The sequence below is a fragment of the Chaetodon trifascialis genome, chromosome 20, assembly GCF_039877785.1.
Source record: "Chaetodon trifascialis isolate fChaTrf1 chromosome 20, fChaTrf1.hap1, whole genome shotgun sequence".
NCBI classification, from domain to species: Eukaryota; Metazoa; Chordata; class Actinopteri; order Chaetodontiformes; family Chaetodontidae; genus Chaetodon; species Chaetodon trifascialis.
This window is the reverse complement of record NC_092075.1, coordinates 6819130-6839877: the sequence shown is the minus strand read 5'-3', so window position 1 is coordinate 6839877 and position 20748 is coordinate 6819130. Positions and strand designations below refer to the sequence as shown.

The window sequence follows — 20748 nt, the reverse complement described above, 5'->3', positions numbered from 1 at the left end:
TAGATTATGATTTCATGGTAAATGATAGCATTAAGATGCAGCCCCCAAGAGGACAGACTAATTGATATATACTAATATGGGGGGAAAAATAGGAAGGGTTGAGAGGTATATGACAAAAGTTATTGTGGATACAGGACCTCTGGACCTGTCAGAGAATACTGAAGCAGACCTTAAAGTCTGACTCACTATGCCAGCTTGGTGCCAGCTTTGGTGAGTGAGTTCAGATTTGATGACACAGAGGGGAAAAACCAGCAGTGGCTCTGATGTCTCCTGTCGGTTTCAGACTTTAACCTGCAGCAGGAAACAGATGAATCATTTCACAAATTCACACGTTGGAAGAACATGCTGAGAAAATGCATCAGAAAAGAGTTTTGTCTGGGTTGAAAAATCAAGCAGCCTATCTTTGGATGCCCTTATTGTAGATAAAACATGATAAAGTGCCGTCAGCAGTTGCCGAATGTATAAGAAAACATGATGAAGTGACTTCCAGGGTGTCCTACGGGGGAGAAAATGCAATGAAGTGCAATGGTGGGTGCCCTTAAAATGAAGAAATGCAGTGCAGTGCCCTCCAGGGTGCCCGTCCATCAGAGAAAAGGGGATGAAGTACCATGCAGGGTGTCCTTCCATTGGAAAAAATGTGATGCAGTGCACTAATGGGCGCCTTTAAAATGGAGAAAATACAGTGCAGTGCCCTCTGGGGTGCCCTTCCTGTGGAGAAAACTTGATGCAGTGCACTCGTGGGTGCCTTTAAATACAGAAAATGCGCAGTGGAGAAAATGTGTTGCTGTGCCATATAGTCCTGCATGCAAGAATAGGATTTGCAACTGTTTGACCATAAATGCATCACAACTTTCTGTGCACTGGTGCCCCATCACATGCATCTGATGCCCATTTCATTCTTCCCTCCCCTGCCCCTCAGGCTGTCTGTCTGCTGCTATATGAGTAAGGGCATGGGTACATGTGCAACTTAATGCAGGCCTGAGCACAGGCTGTGCAGAAAGATCTGTTATTGGACACTCACCCTGGGTGGTTATGCTATTACTGGCCATCTGCCAGCAGACCACACCTACATCATCCTTCTTCATTTAGACCAAACTGGAGGCTCAGGACAGCTGAGCTGACCGTGAGACGTACGAAAGATATTTATCTAACAGTACCAGTCGAGGTAATGATCATATAGAGTGTACAATACATTCTGATTATTTGATACTAAAAGTGAATTCAAATGAACACGACATGCTGACTTAAATGCAAATATATGTAAAAACATGTTTTGACCATTTCAGTGCAAGGCTCGCTCACTCAGTCTCTCAAATACATGCATTTATCATATTCTGGTAGAAACGTGGGCCTAATTGAAACAAAAGCTGACTGCTGCACACACTCTCAAAAACATGGCATTTATTTTATTGAACGCAGTGTTTAACTGTCAAAGGAACAGCAGCCATGTGGGGCTTAAGTAAAGAACAGGACTGATTGAGGGCAGTGATTGGTTAATGACGCACAGCATTTTGGTCACGTGAACTGTCTCAGATAATGAACACACAAATATCTTCTTTATAGCTCACTGCAGTGAGGAATTTCAACAGGCAAAACACTCCACACTGCCCTGTAACAAGTGTGCCATCCAGAGGCTGGATGGCGTGAAGGACTGCGGTCTCATCCCTCTGTACGTTCTGATAATAACCACCAGGTGGCACTGTTTCATTTCCCGTGAGAACAGAGCAGAACGTGCTGAGATAATTGTAGCCACACTCAGGTGAAATCGGTTTTTGGTAAATAATGGAAGCACATACACATTATATTCTCACCAGAGCAGCACATACTGACATACTACACGTGTACAGTGGTCAGATAAACACATATAGGATGCTCACTGCACATTGGGTACTGTAGTTTTCCAAAACCTTATCACGATTAGTCCAAACAAATTTCTTTACAGTTTAGGTGGGGCCCTAAATCTGTGTGTGTGTGTGTGTGTGTGTGTGTGTGTGTGTGTGTGTGTGTGTGTGTGTAATTGTAATTAATTATAAAGTAGGACATGCGCTTCCAATAATAGGTTGTAGTTCACACGAATACAGTCTTTTTAATATTTCTCAATAGTCAAACACGTGACTGAAAATGAAAATAAAATGTTTAATATTGCCATAAACGCTCACAATCATTAACATCTCATATTTACATTCTTCTTTTAACTGAGAACTGCTGCATCACTCTGCTTGTAAACGTCTCTTAGCGCTCGTCAAAGCAGAGTGATCCACATCTGCCTCTATGCTCAAATGCCATCGAATATCTTCACAACTAAAACAAGAAACTAAAAAAGTCACATAAAGCAAACCTAAAGAGAACCATATCATGAGAAATGAATATTCACAATATACTGTTAGTAATATGGTATGTTAATAACTGGAAGTTTGTATCATGAGTGCAGAGACTCCGCTTAAGCATTTGGTTTAGGAATGAAAGCTGTCACCTACATGAGCTTAAATGTGTGTGTGTGCAAATGGCTTTATTCAATTTACAATGAGACGGAAGAAATTGAAGAGGAAACATGGAAAGACAGCTCCGATACAAAAACACAGAGCAGAAGAATGGCTGCAGAGACTGTAATGCTATCCAGTGTGTGAAAGTTGAAAGCACATCCACAGAAACTGTACATGAGAGACGTGTAAGCCAGCAGTGTGTTTGTGTAATTGTTCATTAGTTAGATGCTATTTTATGTGATTTGGTTAAGATCTGAGTAAGCCTCATTCAGATTAGATGTTAAGTCACTGTGTAAATCATGTTAAATCAGCCATCACTGCACACTATTCTGCTGGTGGAATGTAACTATGTATTAAGTAGTGTACTGCACAAATTCAGTATTTCCATTTACGCTACTTTATGCTTCTACTCCACTACAGATCAGAGGGAAATACTACTCACAAAATCTATTTTTTTTATAGATTAAACTATGCAACAGTGTATACAAGTGGAAATGATTAGTAAATTAACAGAATATTAATTGCCAGTGTTATTGATCAACATTTCATGGTTCCAGCTTCCGAAATGTGAAGTTTTGCCGTTTTTTTCTTTTAATGTTATTTATCGTTTGGAGGATTTGGATTTGGTTGGACAAAACAATCGATTGATTAATGGAGAAGATAATCAGCTTAGTTATATTGTATAGATTAGTCCATAATGAAAATAATCATCAGTTGCAGTCCTATACAAAATAGTTAAAAAGGAGCTCCACCAAAACCAAGTACAACAATAGAATCCTTCTTTTATATCAATACGTGAGAAATAATAAGGTAATGATATGATATATAGTGGTGTAACAGTCACAGGGGATATTTTTTTTATATTTTTTATACTCACATACTTTTACCTAAGTAGCATTTCCAAGGACGTCTACTTGTAATGGAATATTATTACAGTGTGGTATTAGTACTTTTACTTCAGTAAAAGATCTGACTACTTATTCCATCAGTGAGATTTCACCCACCACCTTCTTGGTTGGACTGATTCGGATTTCTCTGCCAGAAGGTGACCAGATACGGCGGACATTTAAGAACTTTGTCCCCCAGGACGTCTTCCTGGGCGGTGACTTGTATGCAGAATGAAGTCCCCGCCTGCTCTGCACTGAAGTGCTGCGTCACATCGTAACGGAGGCCGCAGTTGTCTGCGATTGTGGAGGGACTCCTGTGTGCAAGCAGCGTGGTGTTAGCGGGAGCCGTGGCTTTGACTTCCAGCATCTCGTGTCCAACTGAAGATACATCCACAGGCAGCACAACGAAGGCGTGCCGAAAGCTCTCTCCAATGGTGCACTTGAGCTCCATAGACCAACAGTATTCCCCGAGGTCTCCTAGGAAGACAGAGAATTTTATAAAGGCCTACACACAGCAGATCACTTCATGTGGATAGTAAAACAGGTCTGTGTCAGGTCCACACTACATGCATGAATTGATGCACTGCTGGATAGGACTAGGCCACCTGGGGATACAAACCCTGGACCATAGTATCCCCACAGGAGGTGACTTATTGACTGCACCACTGACAGCAACATCAGGTCTGCAAAACTTGGGTATTTAAACTTAAAGCTCTCATAACAGTGAAAATGTTAGTGATAATATGTTGCACATACAGTGGTATGAATTACAGTAAGACACTGAATGTCACTGCAGACTCATATCTGAACACCATTCACTGTGTGTGGTGTCTATCATTCAAAGAAAGTCTATGAATGAAAACTTGTGGACATACAGACCTGAATTGATTTTGCCTATTTAAAAAAACACAAAACGACGGATTTCTGAATTGATCATAGGCAATGTTGACAAATTTAGATTTCTTTTAATAAGTCATGCTCACTTGAAACAATCATTGCAAAATTTGATACATCAACCGGCAGAATATCCCAGGACTGCACAGCGAATCCAGAAAAGAAGACTTTTCTTTCTGAGAATTATGATTCAAAAGTTGTCGGTCAAAACGTAAAGTTCATTGTTACAGTGCCAAAATCTGGCCAATCCGCACAACAATCAGCATCAGGAGTCGTGGGTAAGATTTCCAACCTTCCTCCTGAGTCTGCGAACTCCAGCTGTTACAGTTTCTGAGACCCAGATACTTTTAGGGCAAATGATTTTGCAGCATCCGGCGCTTGAAAAGCGTTGCTGAGTGGCTCCTTACCTTCTGTGGAATCTTTAAGCCGAATATTATGATTGTCCTGAAGTTGCAGCTTTTTGATGTACGTCATCCCAGTGCACTCCATTAAACACTCCGATAGTTGTGTCACCGTGCTTGGCATCTGTTTGAGCAACTTCTCCTTCTCTGAACACTCAATTGCCCCTACAGGCAGCAGAAAGGGGGACAGTATGCCAAAAGACACCCACACAATGAAATACCCTGACATTCTGCACAGTATCACTAAACCACAAAACTGCTGGCAATATTGAGCTGTAGGCCCAGATCTCGCTGTCCTCTTGTAGAGCTGTTATCTTAATGGTAGTCCAGGATCAATATGCTGCATGCACAGCTGGAGAATGATAAGTTAAGACTCCACCGCAGCCATGAAACGACTTGTAAAAGCCCTGAGTGTGCATGCAGAGCAACTGAGACTGGTGAAGTGCGCAACATGTTGCTCTCCCCCTCACCAGTGGCTGCTTTTCCAGAGTCCAGTGCCAAAATTTCTTCCTCTGCTATTTTCCTCCCTCTAGACTTAACATGCAACCGTCTGACAGGGGTGAAATCCTGAAAGGCTGGTATAGCGAAATAATTCTCTTTTCAAGAATCAGGAACATGAAAGATAAAAGTGAAAGAAAAACTGTTGATTTAAATCATGTTTATTCAGGTAATTGTGAGCAAGGAATCAGCAAATTAGTACAGATGATTAAGATTTGATATCAGGGTGATAAGCTTAGTAAAACATTTTGCATTTGATGCAAATGTACAGCATTGATTAAGCTGAGGTGATGAATCTGATAAGTAGCAGCCCACCTGTGAAATATACGTGAATGGTGAGGTAATTTTGTAAGGTATAACAAAGCATATAACAAAGAACAAACAAAATGTGTGTTAAAGAAATACAACAAAGATCATGAGAAATGGTCAAAGAGGCACACAAGAAAAAAAAAAACAAGAACTCTGCTGTTGTTAATATTATTATTATGTAAATCAAACAAAATGTATGAGCAAAATACACTAAAAAAACTAATAGAACAGAAAAAGTAAAAATATAAACAGTCAACTGACCATTTTTTGTTTTAAATCACAATTTAGACATTATTTCATTTAGATTATGAATCAGATCTTTACTGCTTTCCACTAAAATGTGATACAACAAAGAGGAAGTCGATATAACAGGAAGTACCAGGATTTTTCTTGATTTCCTTTTTACAGTTTGATGTAGTTAATTAATTTCACTTTTCCATGTGCTCTTTTGTGGCAAATCATGTCCTTCACAAAGACAATAATCAGTTTAATATTAAGGTTTTATTTGTGAGGTGGCTGCGGCGCAGCATCGTCCCCTTTATCGACTTTTTCCACAAGTTCAGTCATGAAAACGGAGCGTGGCCAATGGGTGTTGGTGGAAAAGGCCTCCTCCCCTTGCTCATAAGAGAAGGCAGTTATTTCACAGATCAGAGAGCAGACAACTGGCTTGTGAGAGGTTTTGGCTCTGGACAGTCCGGCATTTTTGGAGGGAACACTGAGTAACAGTTTGCAGCTTTAAATAGCACTCTGTACTCATGAGATTTATTTAAAGATAAACTGGCCGCATGTATCAAATCAGTTGCACTTCCCGACCAGCTCTTTCCAGCTCTCGGTGTGCGAGAAATTGAGTTTTATTGCTTATCTTTAATTGTTGGCAGCTGTTTATAATAATAATTCAGTTTTAAGTTGGCCGGTCAAACAAATCTGTGCTGGCACCTGCATCATTCTTTCTGGTTCCAATAGAAAAGCAGGAATGCAAAGCTGAGTTCTTACTCTGCTTTGGTTCCCACGCTCAGCTCTGAATACACGCTGTAAGGATCAATGATAACACCTACAGGTAAAGAGAAGTCGTCTACAAAATAAGCATAAGTGTTTGTGAGAGATCACAGGCCTGTATACAATGTATTTTATGCTTTTGTGTGGGTGCCAGGAGGCTCACAGATGTCACGTGCTCACGACTAGAAGTCAAGGTTTACTCTTCGGCGGGCTGCTGGACGCTGGCGTGTCCGCAGCCGCAGGTGCTGGTCAGCTGCACGGAGGACATGACGAGGGTGCTGAAGTCATCCATGTAGATGACGGGCACCGTTGTCTGGGAGGTGGGCTGACAGCATGGCACCTGGACCTGGAGGAGGACAAAGAGGGGAGGACTGTAAAACTGACCTCTACTTCATGTAATTTCAGAGGCAAAATGAACCCTTTGCGCCAAGAGTGAATCCTCATATTTACACATCATTTCACTAATAGTGCAACCATTCTGTGCAGCTTTGAGGAAGGCCTTAGCTTGGATTTGGTACAATGCATTTATGTTGGCAGGAGGAGAAAACAGGCTTATCTATCGGCAGCTGTTTCACCCCCAGAACACATCAAGGTGAACTATGTGACACGCTGTTTGCAGCGCCAAGACACTGTGGTGGAAAGTAATTTCACGCATCTGACTGAAGGCAGTTTTCAGTCCATCTGAGCATGAACACTGACACACTAACACCATCTCACACACATCTGCGGGAATGTACTATAAATGTATGTAAATGTAAATCAGCACACTTTAAGATAATTAGGATTTGCACACACTTAGTTCACTATTTAAACGGAGAATTATACCTGTGAGTCGGCATCCTGGACATTGGTGAGGGATGATGGACATTGCACAGTGTTCATTTCTGGGTTGCAGAGTGCACACTGAATGATAGTAAGGCTGGTGGGATGGATCACCCAGCTGTCCCATCCCAGATCTGACAGACAGAAACGTAGAGTTTACACACATTGCTATATTTATTCATATATGAGTGCATGAGTGCACATTGTTGCATACCTTTCATGAAGATCTCGGAGGCCATGGAGCAGCACTTCAGGCCTGTACTGTTTCCGCCATCAGCTGAAGCAGAATAGCCTGCTGGAACTGGAAGGACGCAGAAAACAAAAAGACAGTGAAGTCGGCAGAAAAAGTCTGAGATCTACAGGAGATTCTGTGAAATTTAGGTTCCACTTACTCGCAGCATCCATGGCTCTGTGAGCAGCGTCACTGAAGATCCTCCTCCATTGCTCTCTGACACCATCCAGCCCACCAGCAGGCAGCTGTGGCTCAACCTGCAAGTTGAGAGCACTGAGGAGACCCTTCCTGATGGACTGCAGTGACTCACCGTGGCACCTGAACGTCACATAGCACACGCGATGTTAAAAACGATTCAACGGAAATGCACAGAAATGGAAGAAACACAAAAATAAATCACTGTTTTTATACTCCAATCAAGGCAAAATGGTGCATTAGTTACTCTATAAACACCTGTCAGATGTGGTTGTTAATTCTCAATAACAGGTGCTCTCTCAGTGCCCTCAGTGAAGTATGTGAGCACTTCACAGATGTTTGACGAAGTTACTGATAACACTGATGAAGCTTCAGCGGAACAGTGTGTCACATCTCTGCACAACATTCTTAGAAAGCCAAATGGTCAAAGTGACCCTGAATCTTGCACAGAATTTCCCTGTAACCCATGTGGAAAGGCCTCAGCATGCATGCATCAACAGATTACAACATGTAACCTGAGAGACAAGTCTAAAGCACTGAGGCTATTTTGAGAAACTCTGTGACACAAGATATTTCATCATTTCATCATTACTTTGGCAATCTTGAGGGAAAGGGATTCTGAATGTTCCCTGCATGCGGAGAAACGTTAGCACTAATAAAACGAGAAGACTGCAAAGGCACAAAAAGCGTTGGACAACCAAGTCTGATACTGACCTGTGAGGGGAAACAGCAGAGTCTGCAGAGGCTGCAGGTTCTTCATTGGATGGTTGCAAGACAAATGCGATCACCATCGAAGAGCCCAGAAGCATTGTCACCACAGTGAACGTAAGGGACATGGTGCGTGACTTGGATGGTCAATCTATAGATCAACTGCTTTTGAGTCAGGGTCCCGGCAGGCGAAGGCTGTTCTGAGTCGAGTGTCTGGTTGGATGAGGAGGTACAGTAGGAGTGACCAGACAGTGATGCTGCACAAGGTATTGTTTGTCAGGGCCTGGGAACCTGCGTTTTTATCTTCCTCTACTCCAGCTTGGCCTTGAGATACTTAACATTGTTGTTTTGTCCCCTGTGAATGAATACAGGGAGGATGACCCAGAGGAGAAAGAAAGACGGACTTATAGACAGAGAGGAACGAGAGGACCAGGGGGCCACTTCATAGGAAATCCACAAATCGATCAGAAAACATTTGCTTCTGTAAAACAGAATTGCTTCCCTCCTAACATCCCCCTTCTGATGCCTCTCATGTAACTTAAAGGTTGTTAAAATCAACTTATTCTACAATCATATGTGGCCACTTTATTAGGTACACCTGCATGATCTAATGAAATCCCACAACACAGCTCCACCATAACATCTGTCTCTGCAAGGCTCATGGATGCTGCCACCAATGACAACCCAGAGAGCGTGTGCACGTTCTGCTTTGCATGAAAGTTTTACTACCTCTGACAGGGGTGTGCTGGAGGCCTTCTTCAGGACTGGATAGACACGCCCTGAATGTAATGTATAGCTGTGTCAAATTCAAGGGATTCATTTGTTTGGCGACGTTGTGTAACTTTGATTAGCACTCAGCAGCTAACTTGCTTTGCAGGCATCAGAAACTCATGCACAGGTCAGTGTAGCACACTTCAATTGACTATAATTGAAATTGATGCAGACAGGACAGCCACATAAAGTGAGGTAAAATTTCCTTTTGAAGGTGTTGTACTGGTCTACATTATATGGAGAAGTTTTTTTCCATACATAAATAAGGTGGGGTTGAATATTAGAAACACCTCTCAATGTAATGGAGTCCAAAACAACACCTCCACTAATTATAATTACTAATAAACATCCACAGCTGACAACATAGGTTCAAATAAAATAAGTAAACACAGTGTAATTTGCACTACAATATATGTGATTATTGCACAAGAATAAAAGTAATTATTGCACAACTACAAATGTGACTATTGCATCAGAATAAATGGAATTATTGCACTGGATCCTGCAGGTTTGCAGAGAAGCCATGTTGCATTTGAGGGGTCATTCAATGCTTGTTGGAGTTAAATGTGTTTATGGCCCAGGAGGAGACACTGATCTTAAATCTTAAACCTTTGATGATCCTGTAGCACCTGCCAGAGGGTAACAGGTCAAGCAGCTGGTGTTTTTGGAAACTTTGGGTACACACACACACACACACACACACACACACACACACACACACACACACACACACACACACACACACACACACACACACACACACACACACACACAGATGATAATTTGCTAATCCATGCTGACATATAGTCATGCACGCACACATGCGAAACACTCGGCTTTGGATTTCATAACTGGATCCTGGTTGATTGAAACCAGTGGACGTTTTAAGGCGTTTCATACTTTTACGCACATTCAGAGAGGACACAAGCCAACAAAGCACTGGAAACAGTAGTTAGGAAAGAGTTTGTATTTTTTGTATCTGCAAATCCAGAGAAGCATGGGAAGAAAAGAGCAAGTGCCTATTTTTAAACAAAGCTATGAAACACATTTATTTCTGCATATGGGCAGTTATCAGTTTGGATTGCAGCTCCCATTTTTTGGCCTGACATGAAAGGCAGAAATCTGTGCCGATAAACTTAATAACAATATTTTTCCCCTGCGGTTGACATTCAAGGACGTGATGCGGAGGAGAGAAATGTAACACAAAGGAATTATGGGTACAGCAGGTGATGTTAATATGTGAAAGCCCAGAGCAAGTAAGCTTGGCAGCACAGACAGGTGTGTGAGCCAGCCAGGGTCAGAAGCATGCAAGGAATGCTAACTTGGAGTCCTCAGGTGCCCTCTCCTCTCAGGCTTCACTGAGGCCTAAACTGGGTCACAGAGAACTTTCCCATGTAGCCCGAATTACACAGTTTATCTGCTGCAGCGTATATCAAACCATAATTCATCAACAGTGCCGCAGAGATTCTTGGTACAAGCTGATACAAGACGTGCAATGCTTAATTCATCCAATAGAAAATGACAGGATGATTGTGAAGGGGAGGTTAGATTTCTGCAGGTCTGAGGTGCAGACCTGCAGAAAGAAAATATACCTTTCATGCATTAATCTGTCAGTGCGCTGCATATCTTCATATGGAAAACATTAACTTTGCAGAGGGGGCTAAAATAAGAAGAGTAAGTATATTCCTGATATTTCCATCTTAGCTCACATTCACTCAAATACTGTACTTAAGTACACGTTTGGGACACTCACACTTAACTTAGTATTTAATTTTCTTATTTTCTACTACTTCATTACTCATTAATCATAGAGAAATAGCTCTTAATCATTTTACACATTAAGACGATATGTCAAATATCAAAGAACGACATTCTGAGCATGTCGTGAACTTATTGTCTTTTAACAGTCCTCACTTAAAAATACAAACAATAGTAGCTAATTATTTATTTAACACCTTTCTGGCACATGGCCTAGCAGTGCTAACCAAATGTTAGCTAAACGGTAGTCCACCATTGCTGGGCACGTGTGAACTGAAATGAAGACACATGAATACACAGAGTTTTCAAAAACCTGCACTTTAGAAAGCCTTGGAAAATCTCTGTTTGTCAGGGTGAAGGAGAGGCCCGAATGCAGAAGAAAATGCTGAGTTTGCAAAATATCCGTACATGTATACATGAGTTGTCAGCAGCTCAGACAATTAAGATTTCTACTCTAAACAAACATGTTGATTTATCCAACATTTTACCAAAAAAAGGGCAGCAGCTTTATTTATTCTTTCCAACCCCGGTAGTTAAAACTTGCTCCTCAACTGTCAACTTTAATTTAACAGTGTAGTACATAATAAGAAATCAGTCACTTTTCTGTTTGAGTGTTTCTACCTTTGATATTTTGTTGATGATACTTTCGTCCTTTTACTAAAGTAGGATTTTGAATTCAGTGTAATGGGATATTTCATGGTGTGGTATTACTGCTGTCCTTTATTAAGGATCTGAATACGTCTTCCTCCACTGACAGCCTGTAACAGCCGTCTGGGCATCCAAACACAAGCATGTGATGTGAACTTGCATAAGATGTTCTACAGGTCTCAACAATAATGCAACACGCCGCCAAGATCTCAATATCAGGTCTTAACTCATTATCAGGTCTCATCGTCTCAGTGCTGTAACACTTGAAATGATGATTGTCACAGCATGCGCATGTGGACATAAGAGGATAACTCTGGTGGCTCCATATTTCTCTTAAAGAATTAAATTATTCTGCCAATAAATATTGTCAGTGCTTATATCACTTATGTCTCATGAGCCATAGACAGAAACTCTGCACATGCATCATGCTGCACAATGAAGCTCAAACATCCAATCTATATCTATATGAATATATATATGAAAGTGGTTACCAAAATAAGTAATGTCATACAAAATTAATTTGCAAGTGCATCTCCATTACATGTAGAATAGAACTTGTATGTAGAACTTTTGCCTGCTTTCTTTATTCTGCCAAAGACATTGTAAAGAAATCATGAGGTATTGTGAGGCAGATTAACAAATTGTTGGTTTTGTGGGATTTGCTGATATGAACAACAAATGATATTATTGTCAGTCATATCCTTTAAACACATGCACACATATATGAGGTGATTGTGTGATACTGCAGCTTTTAACCTCCTATAATCATGCATGAATGAGTCCTTGAGCATCAGACGTCTCCCACCACTTCCTTGTAGTGCCGCTGGGAGTCACGCTATCGACAGCTGGACCTGTTTGGGATCACAAAGAGTCTTTATACGGAGATGAAGCACTGTGGAGGATGCAAGATGCAGATGTTCACCAGCAGACAGCACAACATACAGGCAGGATTTTACTTTTCAACACTTTTTAAGTCTGACATGTTCTAAAAATGTAGCAGGAATTAAAGTAGCAACATTCAGAAGCTACAGTAACATAAATTCACCTGTGGGAAGAATACATGCACAACAAGACGTGAATATGATCACTGCAGACAGACAGACAGACAGACAGACAGACAGACAGACAGACAGACAGACAGACAGACAGACAGACTAACTAAATATGCAGCATTTTGCATAAATGTCCAGAAAATAAATGTGAATATTGGATAAAGGCAAGTGCAAACTTCTTTCATTTTGTTGACATGTTAGAGTCAAAGGTTTTTACAGAGGGAATCTCTTTTTGTCACTCCATCAATCAGACAATAATATAAAAAAGCCATTAAAAATACATTTTAGCCACATTTAGGAATAAAATGCTAGTTGAATAACACTTTACAAATCAGAGTGATATACAAGCAAACCCCTCTTTAAAACCCTCAGAATATAGAATAAAACTGGAGCGTTTGGTGTGTGTAAGTGCTGCTGAAGTGGAGATTTCTGGCTCAGAGAATCAGAGAAAAACTCAGAGAAAACGGTCTTTAAAATTACATTTTAAATTATAGTTTTTAGACAGAAAACAAGACACCAAAGGTGAATAGGCAAAATAGATATCACCATGAAACTTCCCCAAATGTTGTTTAACTATGCAAATGATGGACTATCTGATTAAATACACACTAATTTGCATGTATTTCCAGAACAGAAAACCTAACAAAAATAATCTAAATGTGTATTTTTTTTATGTTTTCTGAGAATATTGATATTAATAGTTGAGTCACATGTCTTGAGTGGAGGCCAACACAAACAATTGAATCATCTGTTTATTCAGCGTAGATGCTCAGCTGTAGTAAGGTTTAATCCTAATCCACTTTCATCTTGTTTTCTTTAAGTGATCACAAGGCCCGTCCAAGACACTTGGCTCAGTAATCACGAGCCTTCAGCCAGTGTGTGTGTGATGGTTGAGACTGTGTTGCCTCAGAGAGGGGACGTCCAATTACAACATTACGACCGCTGAAACCCGTACTGCCGTGCCTGGGAGATGGAAATGTCCAAGAGAGACGACACGTGCTTCATTTTATCTTAAAGTGTGACAGCGTGGCTCGCAGAAAAAAAAATGACAAGCTTTCTTTATATGTGCAGAAGAAGTGAAGGAAGGAAATGAAAGAAAGGTAACGTGGCCAGGTAAGGTTCCTTTTGGCCAATCTGCTGCTTTGTTTTTATTGAGGTGTGTTTTTTTCTGTTCTACAGTAGGTTTGGTAGCATCTGCTTTCCATTAGGCCCTTTAGCCAAAAAGACTACGGTGCTTCTTGTAAGAATATTTTCTCTAAAGATTTGTTTATCTTGTTGTGGTTAATGATTTATTACCAACAAATACATAGGTGTGAAATAGAGAAATAGATAGACGGTCGAAGGAAAAGTTGTTGTGCTGTATGCAAAGGTTTATTTGAAACACAAGGTGACATATCGCTGACTCTGACGTGAAAGTATCTCTGTGTTTGACAGTGAAAACAGCAGAGGGTCATGGGATGTGGCATGGGAAAATCAGCCCCCCAGCCGAAGAAATGTGACAGAGGTGTGGCCTTTAACGAAATCATTATAGTGAATAGTCATGCTCTCACGTTTCCATGAAAATGGGCCTTTTTATTGCAATATTTAACATCAGTGTCATTTCTGTTTGTCTTTGCAGTGAGCATCTCAGTTCCAGGTAAACGTGCTTTTTATTCTGTCACGTCTTCACAGCTTGTGTTCAAATCTCAAAAGTCTCAGTAACACTGCTTTGATAACCTTTGAACTCTCTACTCACTTTTATGCGCTCTGTGAAGCTGCTACCGGTAAGTCTTTCAGTCCAGCTCCGACAGAGTGAATGGATGTCTTGGTAGTGAAAGAGGAGGATTACTTCCTTTTTGTCTCCCAATCATCAGCGATCAGAGCGGCCGTGTTGATCCAGCGCTGGTACCGTCAGTATGTTGCCCGGCTGGAGATGAGACGCAGGTGCACCTGGAACATCTTCCAGTCTATTGAATATTCAGGGGAGCAAGACCAGATCAAGGTGAGGTCAAACAGTTTTGAGACTGTCCACAGTGACGCATCTAGTTTTGTCATTTTGCCATCGGTCCACCACTTTAAGTCTCAACAACTATTAGATTCATTCATTCATTCAAGCTTGAACACATTCATTTCCTCTAGCGCCACCATGAGGCTGACATTTTTGGATTTTATTGAAAAATGGATTTCCAATAAATTTGATACAAACATTCATGGTCCCCAGAGGATGAACTGTAATAACTTTTGTGGCATTTCATATAGCGCCACCATCAGGTCAAAATTTCAATTTGTCTAATACTTTGATTTATGACTAAATATATGCAACGCTAATGACATTCCCGACAACCTCAGCTGTACTTTGTTTAGAGCTAATGAACACAGTTAACATGATGGTGAACATGAAAAACATTATTCCTGTTAAGCATCAACATGCTTGCATGGCCATGGTCAACGTGTGCTAGCATGCTAACGTTAGCTCAAAGTACCGCTGTGCCTTCATTAAGCATCACAGAGCGGCTAGCATAATCTTTAGCAAATTAACCTTAATGTTCAAATTCTCCCCTTCCTTCCTGCAGCTGTACAATTTCTTTGGCTTCCTGATGGACCACTTCACCCCAGCCAGCAGTGAGAGTAAGATCGACTCTAAACTTTCATCAGACAGTGATCTGATCTGAGCTCACCTGCTCTGCGCTGAGAAATGTCATGTGGTTTTCCTTGATCCACCTCCCTTACTTTCCCTCTCCGCCTTTCACGTAGGAAACTTAATATCTCACATCTTTCGTAAGAATGAGATCTGCCATGACACAGAATGGGAGAGGTATTTCTGCTACAAGAGTATCGAGATACCCGACAGCTACAGCGGCCCCCATCTGACCTTCCCCATGACCTTCTGTGGGGTGTCGAAGCTGGTGGAGGCCTTCAAGCACAAACAAGTAGGTACACAGGCGCATAAAGCGAACTCATGGCAGATACTCAGAGCAGACAAGAAGACAGAAGCATCTAATGGTGCCTTCGTGTTTCAGCTGTCAGTTTATTCATACTTGTTTTTTTCCCAGTAGCAGCTCCATGCTCGATATGTTCTGCACCTTCTTGGAGAGACTTGGAGACTTCTAAGAATTCTTCCAAATATCAATCAAGTCTCCACCTGCCAAACCAAGGAGATTACCATATGTGGTACATAACAGCAGGCCTGATACGGCACACATTTCACTCTTGAAGCATTCAGTGTGCACTCACAGCATCACAAACATCAATGCGTTATTTATCCCTTCACAGGAGATTTACATGGGCACCTTGAAGACCTGCTGTTAATCTTCTATAAGGTATTCCACCACATGTAAATCATCATATTGTCAGACAGGGATGTTCATTTGAATCAACACCTTTAACTCAACCTGTGCAGAACGGTTTGCCGTCCTCTGAGAAGCCATATGTCTTCAATGGAGACTATGTGGATCGTGGGAAAAACTCCTTAGAGATTCTGCTCATCCTGTTTGGGTTCCTGCTGGTCTATCCCAATGATGTCCATCTGAACAGAGGGAACCACGAGGACCACATCATTAACCTGAGGTACGCTAGTGTGGGCACTGCTTCCCTCCCATTCAGTGCCTTTTTCTATATGTTTTCTTGGTTTTAGTGTTCTGGTTATCTTACAGCTGATGTGTATACTAATCTTGCTATTCACTGTGTGCGTTCTCCAGATATGGTTTCACCAAAGAAGTTTTGGGAAAGTATAGGGTAGGTATTGTGAAGTATTCAGATGCTTTAGAAAAGGTAGCGATAACACCATTTAAAAAATAGTCAATTACAAGCTCTGCATCCAAAATATCACTTAGGAAAAGTACATCTGTATTATCAGGAAAATGGCCTTCAGGTAGAAACAGTAAAAGTACAGAATATGCAAAGTTAATCATAACTACAGCTGTCAAATAAATATACTTTGATACACTATGTCTGACTCCCAGCATGGGGGTGGCACATGTTGATTAACTGGAATGAATTACTGTGGGTTAAAGGATATTCTCTATTCTCTAAGAGTCTACATCCATGCTAGCAGCTCTGTGAGTCTATTCTTAGGCACAGCCGTGCTTTGATTTGATGCTAATGTTAGAATGCTAACATGCTGATGCTCAGCAGGTATAATGTCTCCCATGTTCACCGCCTTAGTTTAGCATGCTAAGTTACTAATTAGCTCTCAACGCAAAGCACAGCTGAGGCTGCAGGTGTCTGATCATAAACTGAAGTTTTTGACAAACTGAAATTTTGAGCAGATGAGGAAAAGTCAGGGCATCACCAAAGTCAGTAGGATTCAGTGTCTGGGACCCCCCAACTCCCCCCACTGCTAGCATGGCTAATCATTGCCCAGCTTAGTGAAATAAGCTGTAAACTGTCATGTGAATCACTGTAAGCTTGATTTGATCTGCAGGTGCATGGCAAGAAGATCCTAAAGCTTCTCCAGAAGATTTTCAGCTGGCTGCCTCTGGCCACAGTGATTGATCAGAAGGTGCTGATCGTTCACGGTGGGATCTCTGATGCAACAGACCTTGACACGATAACCAGAATGGACAGACACAAAGTAAGAAAGGCCTTCAACATCAACATCAAGTGTATCTGAGGTATTTTACAGGCAGCAAATTCAGTATTATCATTATTATTATATTATGTGTTCAGTATGTATCAGCTCTCAGGCCTCCCAAGCCAACCCATCATGCAGCCAATGGCAGTAAGACTCAGACAATGAACAACGGGAATAGAGAGGCCGGTGGACCAGTGGAAAGCCGGCGTCGAGTGTATTCTCTGACTCACCAAAGTTCAGCGGCAGCTTTCAGGCACAACCTCCAACGCCGCTCGCTTCACAGCCAGCCCATGAGCAGCCAACTCAACTGGTCATTGGAGGAGGAGCTGAAAAGGAGGCGCAGACTGGCTGGGTTTGACCAGTCCTATGGAGAGCTAACAAAGTCCGACTCTGATTCAGACCCAGAGTCTGGAGAAACAACAGAGACAGATGAGCATGAGTGGAAACAAGTAAGTGACAGGAAGGATACTGGATCAGTGGTTGTTTCTGTTTAGGCAGATGATACAACACTGAGTACGTACATAATCCACATATTTGAATATTTTCTGACCATGTTATTGAGAGTTGTTTGGTGTTAGTTAACCGTACAGATTTAACTTTAACTGATTCTACCACCCAGATAGTGGACATGTTGTGGAGTGACCCAATGCCCCAAAATGGCTGCATTCCCAATGAGGTGCGAGGCGGAGGCTGCTACTGGGGGCCAGATGTCACTGAGGAAGTGCTGGGAAGACACAACCTCCAGCTCCTCATCCGCTCCCATGAGTGCAAACAGGAAGGCTACGAGTTCTGTCACGACCGCATGGTGAGCACAAAAATACACGAATACAGGAAAAGCAGCAAAAATGCGCCAAACGGCTAAAGAAGTAGCCATTGGGACAAATCTTATCCTTCAAGCATTTTAGTCTGACAGCGATTAGTCTCATCAAATCTACTAAAGGTCTTCTGTTACATCCAGGTGCTGACTATATTTTCAGCGTCTAACTACTATGAAGTGGGCAGCAACAGAGGAGCCTACATCAGAATGGGCCATGATCTGGTCCCGCACTTCATCCAGTACCAGGCCAGCAGGACAAGCAGAGAGCTCACCCTGAGACAAAGGTACAGACATGCCTGAAGGTGCATGAAATTTAAGGTAACAGAAAACCGTTCAAAGGACCAGTGTACAGGATTTAGTGGCATCTGTGCAAAAAACACAAAAGGTTTGGTTTGTCATGTCTGGACTACTGTAGAAACGTGGCAGTAAACATGGCGGACGCCATGGAAGAGGACCCACCCCCTCTGTAGATACAAAGAACTCATCCTAAATTACGAAAATTATATTGATTTCACACATTAAACACTGTCAGTTGAGTGACTTACAGGACAATGTGGGTCAAAAAAAGCTTTGTGTGAATAACTATTACAAAAAATGGTCACATTGAGGTTTTACAGACTAGATTACACCAAGATTCAATCGCAGTAAAACTGTCTTTTTCCTACCTGCTCTTCGTCAGTATCGGGTGGACAGAGAGATCGGCTCTGCAAGCTCTCAGGAAACAACTGTTTGTACATAAGTCAGATCTCATCAGGGCCTTCCAGGAGTTTGATCCCAACAACACAGGTAGAGAGGCTCAGATCACCATTAATTGACGGTGTATCAGTATGGTTCATAAAGAGTTCATTAAGAGTAACTCCACTATATTTCTGTCTGTGTGTCAGGGATGATCTCTCTAAGCCACTGGGCCAGTGCCACGGAGGAAGTGCTGAAGCTGGGTCTGCCCTGGAGGGTGCTGCGCCCTCAGCTTGTCAGCAGCACCCAGTCCGGCATGGTGGACTACCAGCAGTGGATAAGGGAGTTCTCCATCACTGAGCCCAAACTGGAGGTCAGCCTTGAACATCTAGCGTGTTTTGTTCGTATGTTTATTGGTCACAGAGTTTCAAAATCTTGGATGGGTTTGTCTCTTCCACTTCAGATCTCAGATAACAGCATTCTGGAGACGATGTACAAAAACCACTCCAACCTGGAAACCATCTTCCGAATCATCGACACAGATCACTCAGGTCAGTGAGCAGCTCCATTTTTAGTCATGCTGGTGGCGTGGCTTTATCGATGCCGGAGTATTGATCCACCGCTTTGATCCAGAGTGGAGTATCTTAAAAACTACAAAATGGGTTGCAATGGACATTCATGGTCCCCAGTGGATGAATCCTCCTGACTTTGATTATCCCCTGACTTTTCATCCAGTTCTAGCAGCAGGCCAAAGTCTGCACTAATCCAGTGAAGTGTCTCCATTGGTATTTGATGGATTGCCTTGACCATGTTTAAGATGGTGACCATGGTAAACCTTCTACTTTCAGTTGGAAGAAATTTAATACAGAAGCTAGAGTTGCATTCCCGAATCTCTGCATGGAAGTGAGAATATTACATCTCTATATCTGACAGGCTGTGATGGAGGTAATTCTGTAAATGTAGGACATAATCTCAACATATTCTTCATTAAAATCCTTTCAGCTGAATCCACAAAACGCATGGAAATCAGACCCAGTACAGATTTGTTTTATACTGCAACTTTGAGAAGTCCACAGCTAAATCCTCCCCCTCCTCTGCGTTTCCTTCCAGGTTTGATCTCTTTCGAGGAGTTTCGTCAGACCTGGAAACTCCTGAGCTCTCATCTGAAAATGGAGATCAGCGACAAGGCCATTGCGGACCTGGCCCAGAGCATTGACTTCAACAAGGACGGGAGCATCGATATCAATGAGTTCATGGAGGCTTTCCGGCTGGTGGACCTCTCTGCACACGCCTGAGAGCCTGGACCAGGAGCTGTAGCTGTATCTGCTGCATAGAGACCACCAAGAACTGTCTTGGATAGACTTCTCCACCCCTTCATACAAGTCTGTGGAAAATCAATTGGGTAGTTGTATCTCATCTATTTGATATATGGGTTGATTGAGTGTATTATTGCTTATCCATGAACAGCCTAGATCTTTTCTACCTCTTGCTTACCTCCTGTTTAGATATGCATAAAAAAACATCAACCACACGTGATGCAGTCTTTGCTTTCATGTTGATGATGTTTGGCCCAAAGAAGTTAAAGAGGTCTGTTTACCAGTGCTGAGGAGTACAACTGCATATGTGAAAGTCCAGACTGGGACAGAGAGCATTACAACAGTATGTATAAGCTTAAAGTCCTGCATCAAAGAGAATGTATGAGTATTAAAGGCATTATCATTATCAGAACCACAAACTGGTTCTCTGTCAGATGTAATAATCCTTCACTGTTACACATATTTTTTCCTTTTTTTGTCAGTCATGAGTCACTGTTTCCACTTTACTTCCACCTGTGCTCTGAAAAACTGTGACTAGACTGCACGAGGGGATATAATCTGTGGCAGCTGCTTAATCGGGACATGAATCCTATCAACTCAAGCCCTACTTTGATGAGATGTTGGAAAGGGCTCGTCTGAAGGTAAACACAGGAGACGTGAGACGTCCCACATCAATAACCGCAGCAGTGCAACAGTATATAACGTCTTCGGATCGAAGACGGGATATAGATGGA

General features: G+C 41.9%; 2 protein-coding genes across 2 annotated transcripts; one reads left to right on the top strand and one right to left on the bottom strand.

Annotated features, from left to right (window-relative positions):
- Positions 1–6664: 6664 nt before the first annotated feature.
- Positions 6665–8553, bottom strand: gsdf (gonadal somatic cell derived factor). The gene is made up of 5 exons (XM_070989204.1): positions 8432–8553; positions 7683–7840; positions 7505–7591; positions 7294–7424; positions 6665–6814 (listed from the first exon to the last, which is right to left on the bottom strand). Exons 1-5 carry the CDS (start codon positions 8551–8553, stop codon positions 6665–6667), a joined length of 648 nt encoding a protein of 215 aa, XP_070845305.1.
- A 5173-nt stretch (positions 8554–13726) lies between these two features.
- On the top strand, positions 13727–20426 carry LOC139348593 (serine/threonine-protein phosphatase with EF-hands 2-like). The gene is made up of 19 exons (XM_070988837.1): positions 13727–13767; positions 14089–14158; positions 14273–14290; positions 14409–14417; positions 14508–14635; positions 15207–15261; positions 15388–15563; positions 15690–15804; positions 15907–15953; positions 16034–16200; positions 16332–16368; positions 17057–17206; positions 17302–17655; positions 17826–18011; positions 18165–18307; positions 18703–18809; positions 18908–19071; positions 19162–19249; positions 19809–20426. The coding sequence occupies exons 2-19, from the start codon at positions 14107–14109 to the stop codon at positions 19991–19993; spliced, it is 2181 nt and encodes a 726-aa protein (XP_070844938.1). The 5' UTR covers positions 13727–13767; positions 14089–14106; the 3' UTR covers positions 19994–20426.
- The last annotated feature ends 322 nt before the right edge of the window (positions 20427–20748 follow it).

Coding starts and splice junctions, on each gene's coding strand:
- gsdf (XM_070989204.1), bottom strand. CDS start 8,553: ATGTCCCTTACGTTCACTGTGGTGACAATGCTTCTGGGCTCTTCGATG. Junction 7,592..7,682: donor CAGAGCCATGGATGCTGCGA/GTAAGTGGAACC, acceptor GCGTCCTTCCAG/TTCCAGCAGGCTATTCTGCT. Junction 7,425..7,504: donor CTCCGAGATCTTCATGAAAG/GTATGCAACAAT, acceptor TCTGTCTGTCAG/ATCTGGGATGGGACAGCTGG.
- LOC139348593 (XM_070988837.1), top strand. CDS start 14,107: ATGGGATGTGGCATGGGAAAATCAGCCCCCCAGCCGAAGAAATGTGAC. Junction 15,564..15,689: donor AGGCCTTCAAGCACAAACAA/GTAGGTACACAG, acceptor TTTTCCCAGTAG/CAGCTCCATGCTCGATATGT. Junction 15,954..16,033: donor TGCTGTTAATCTTCTATAAG/GTATTCCACCAC, acceptor CAACCTGTGCAG/AACGGTTTGCCGTCCTCTGA.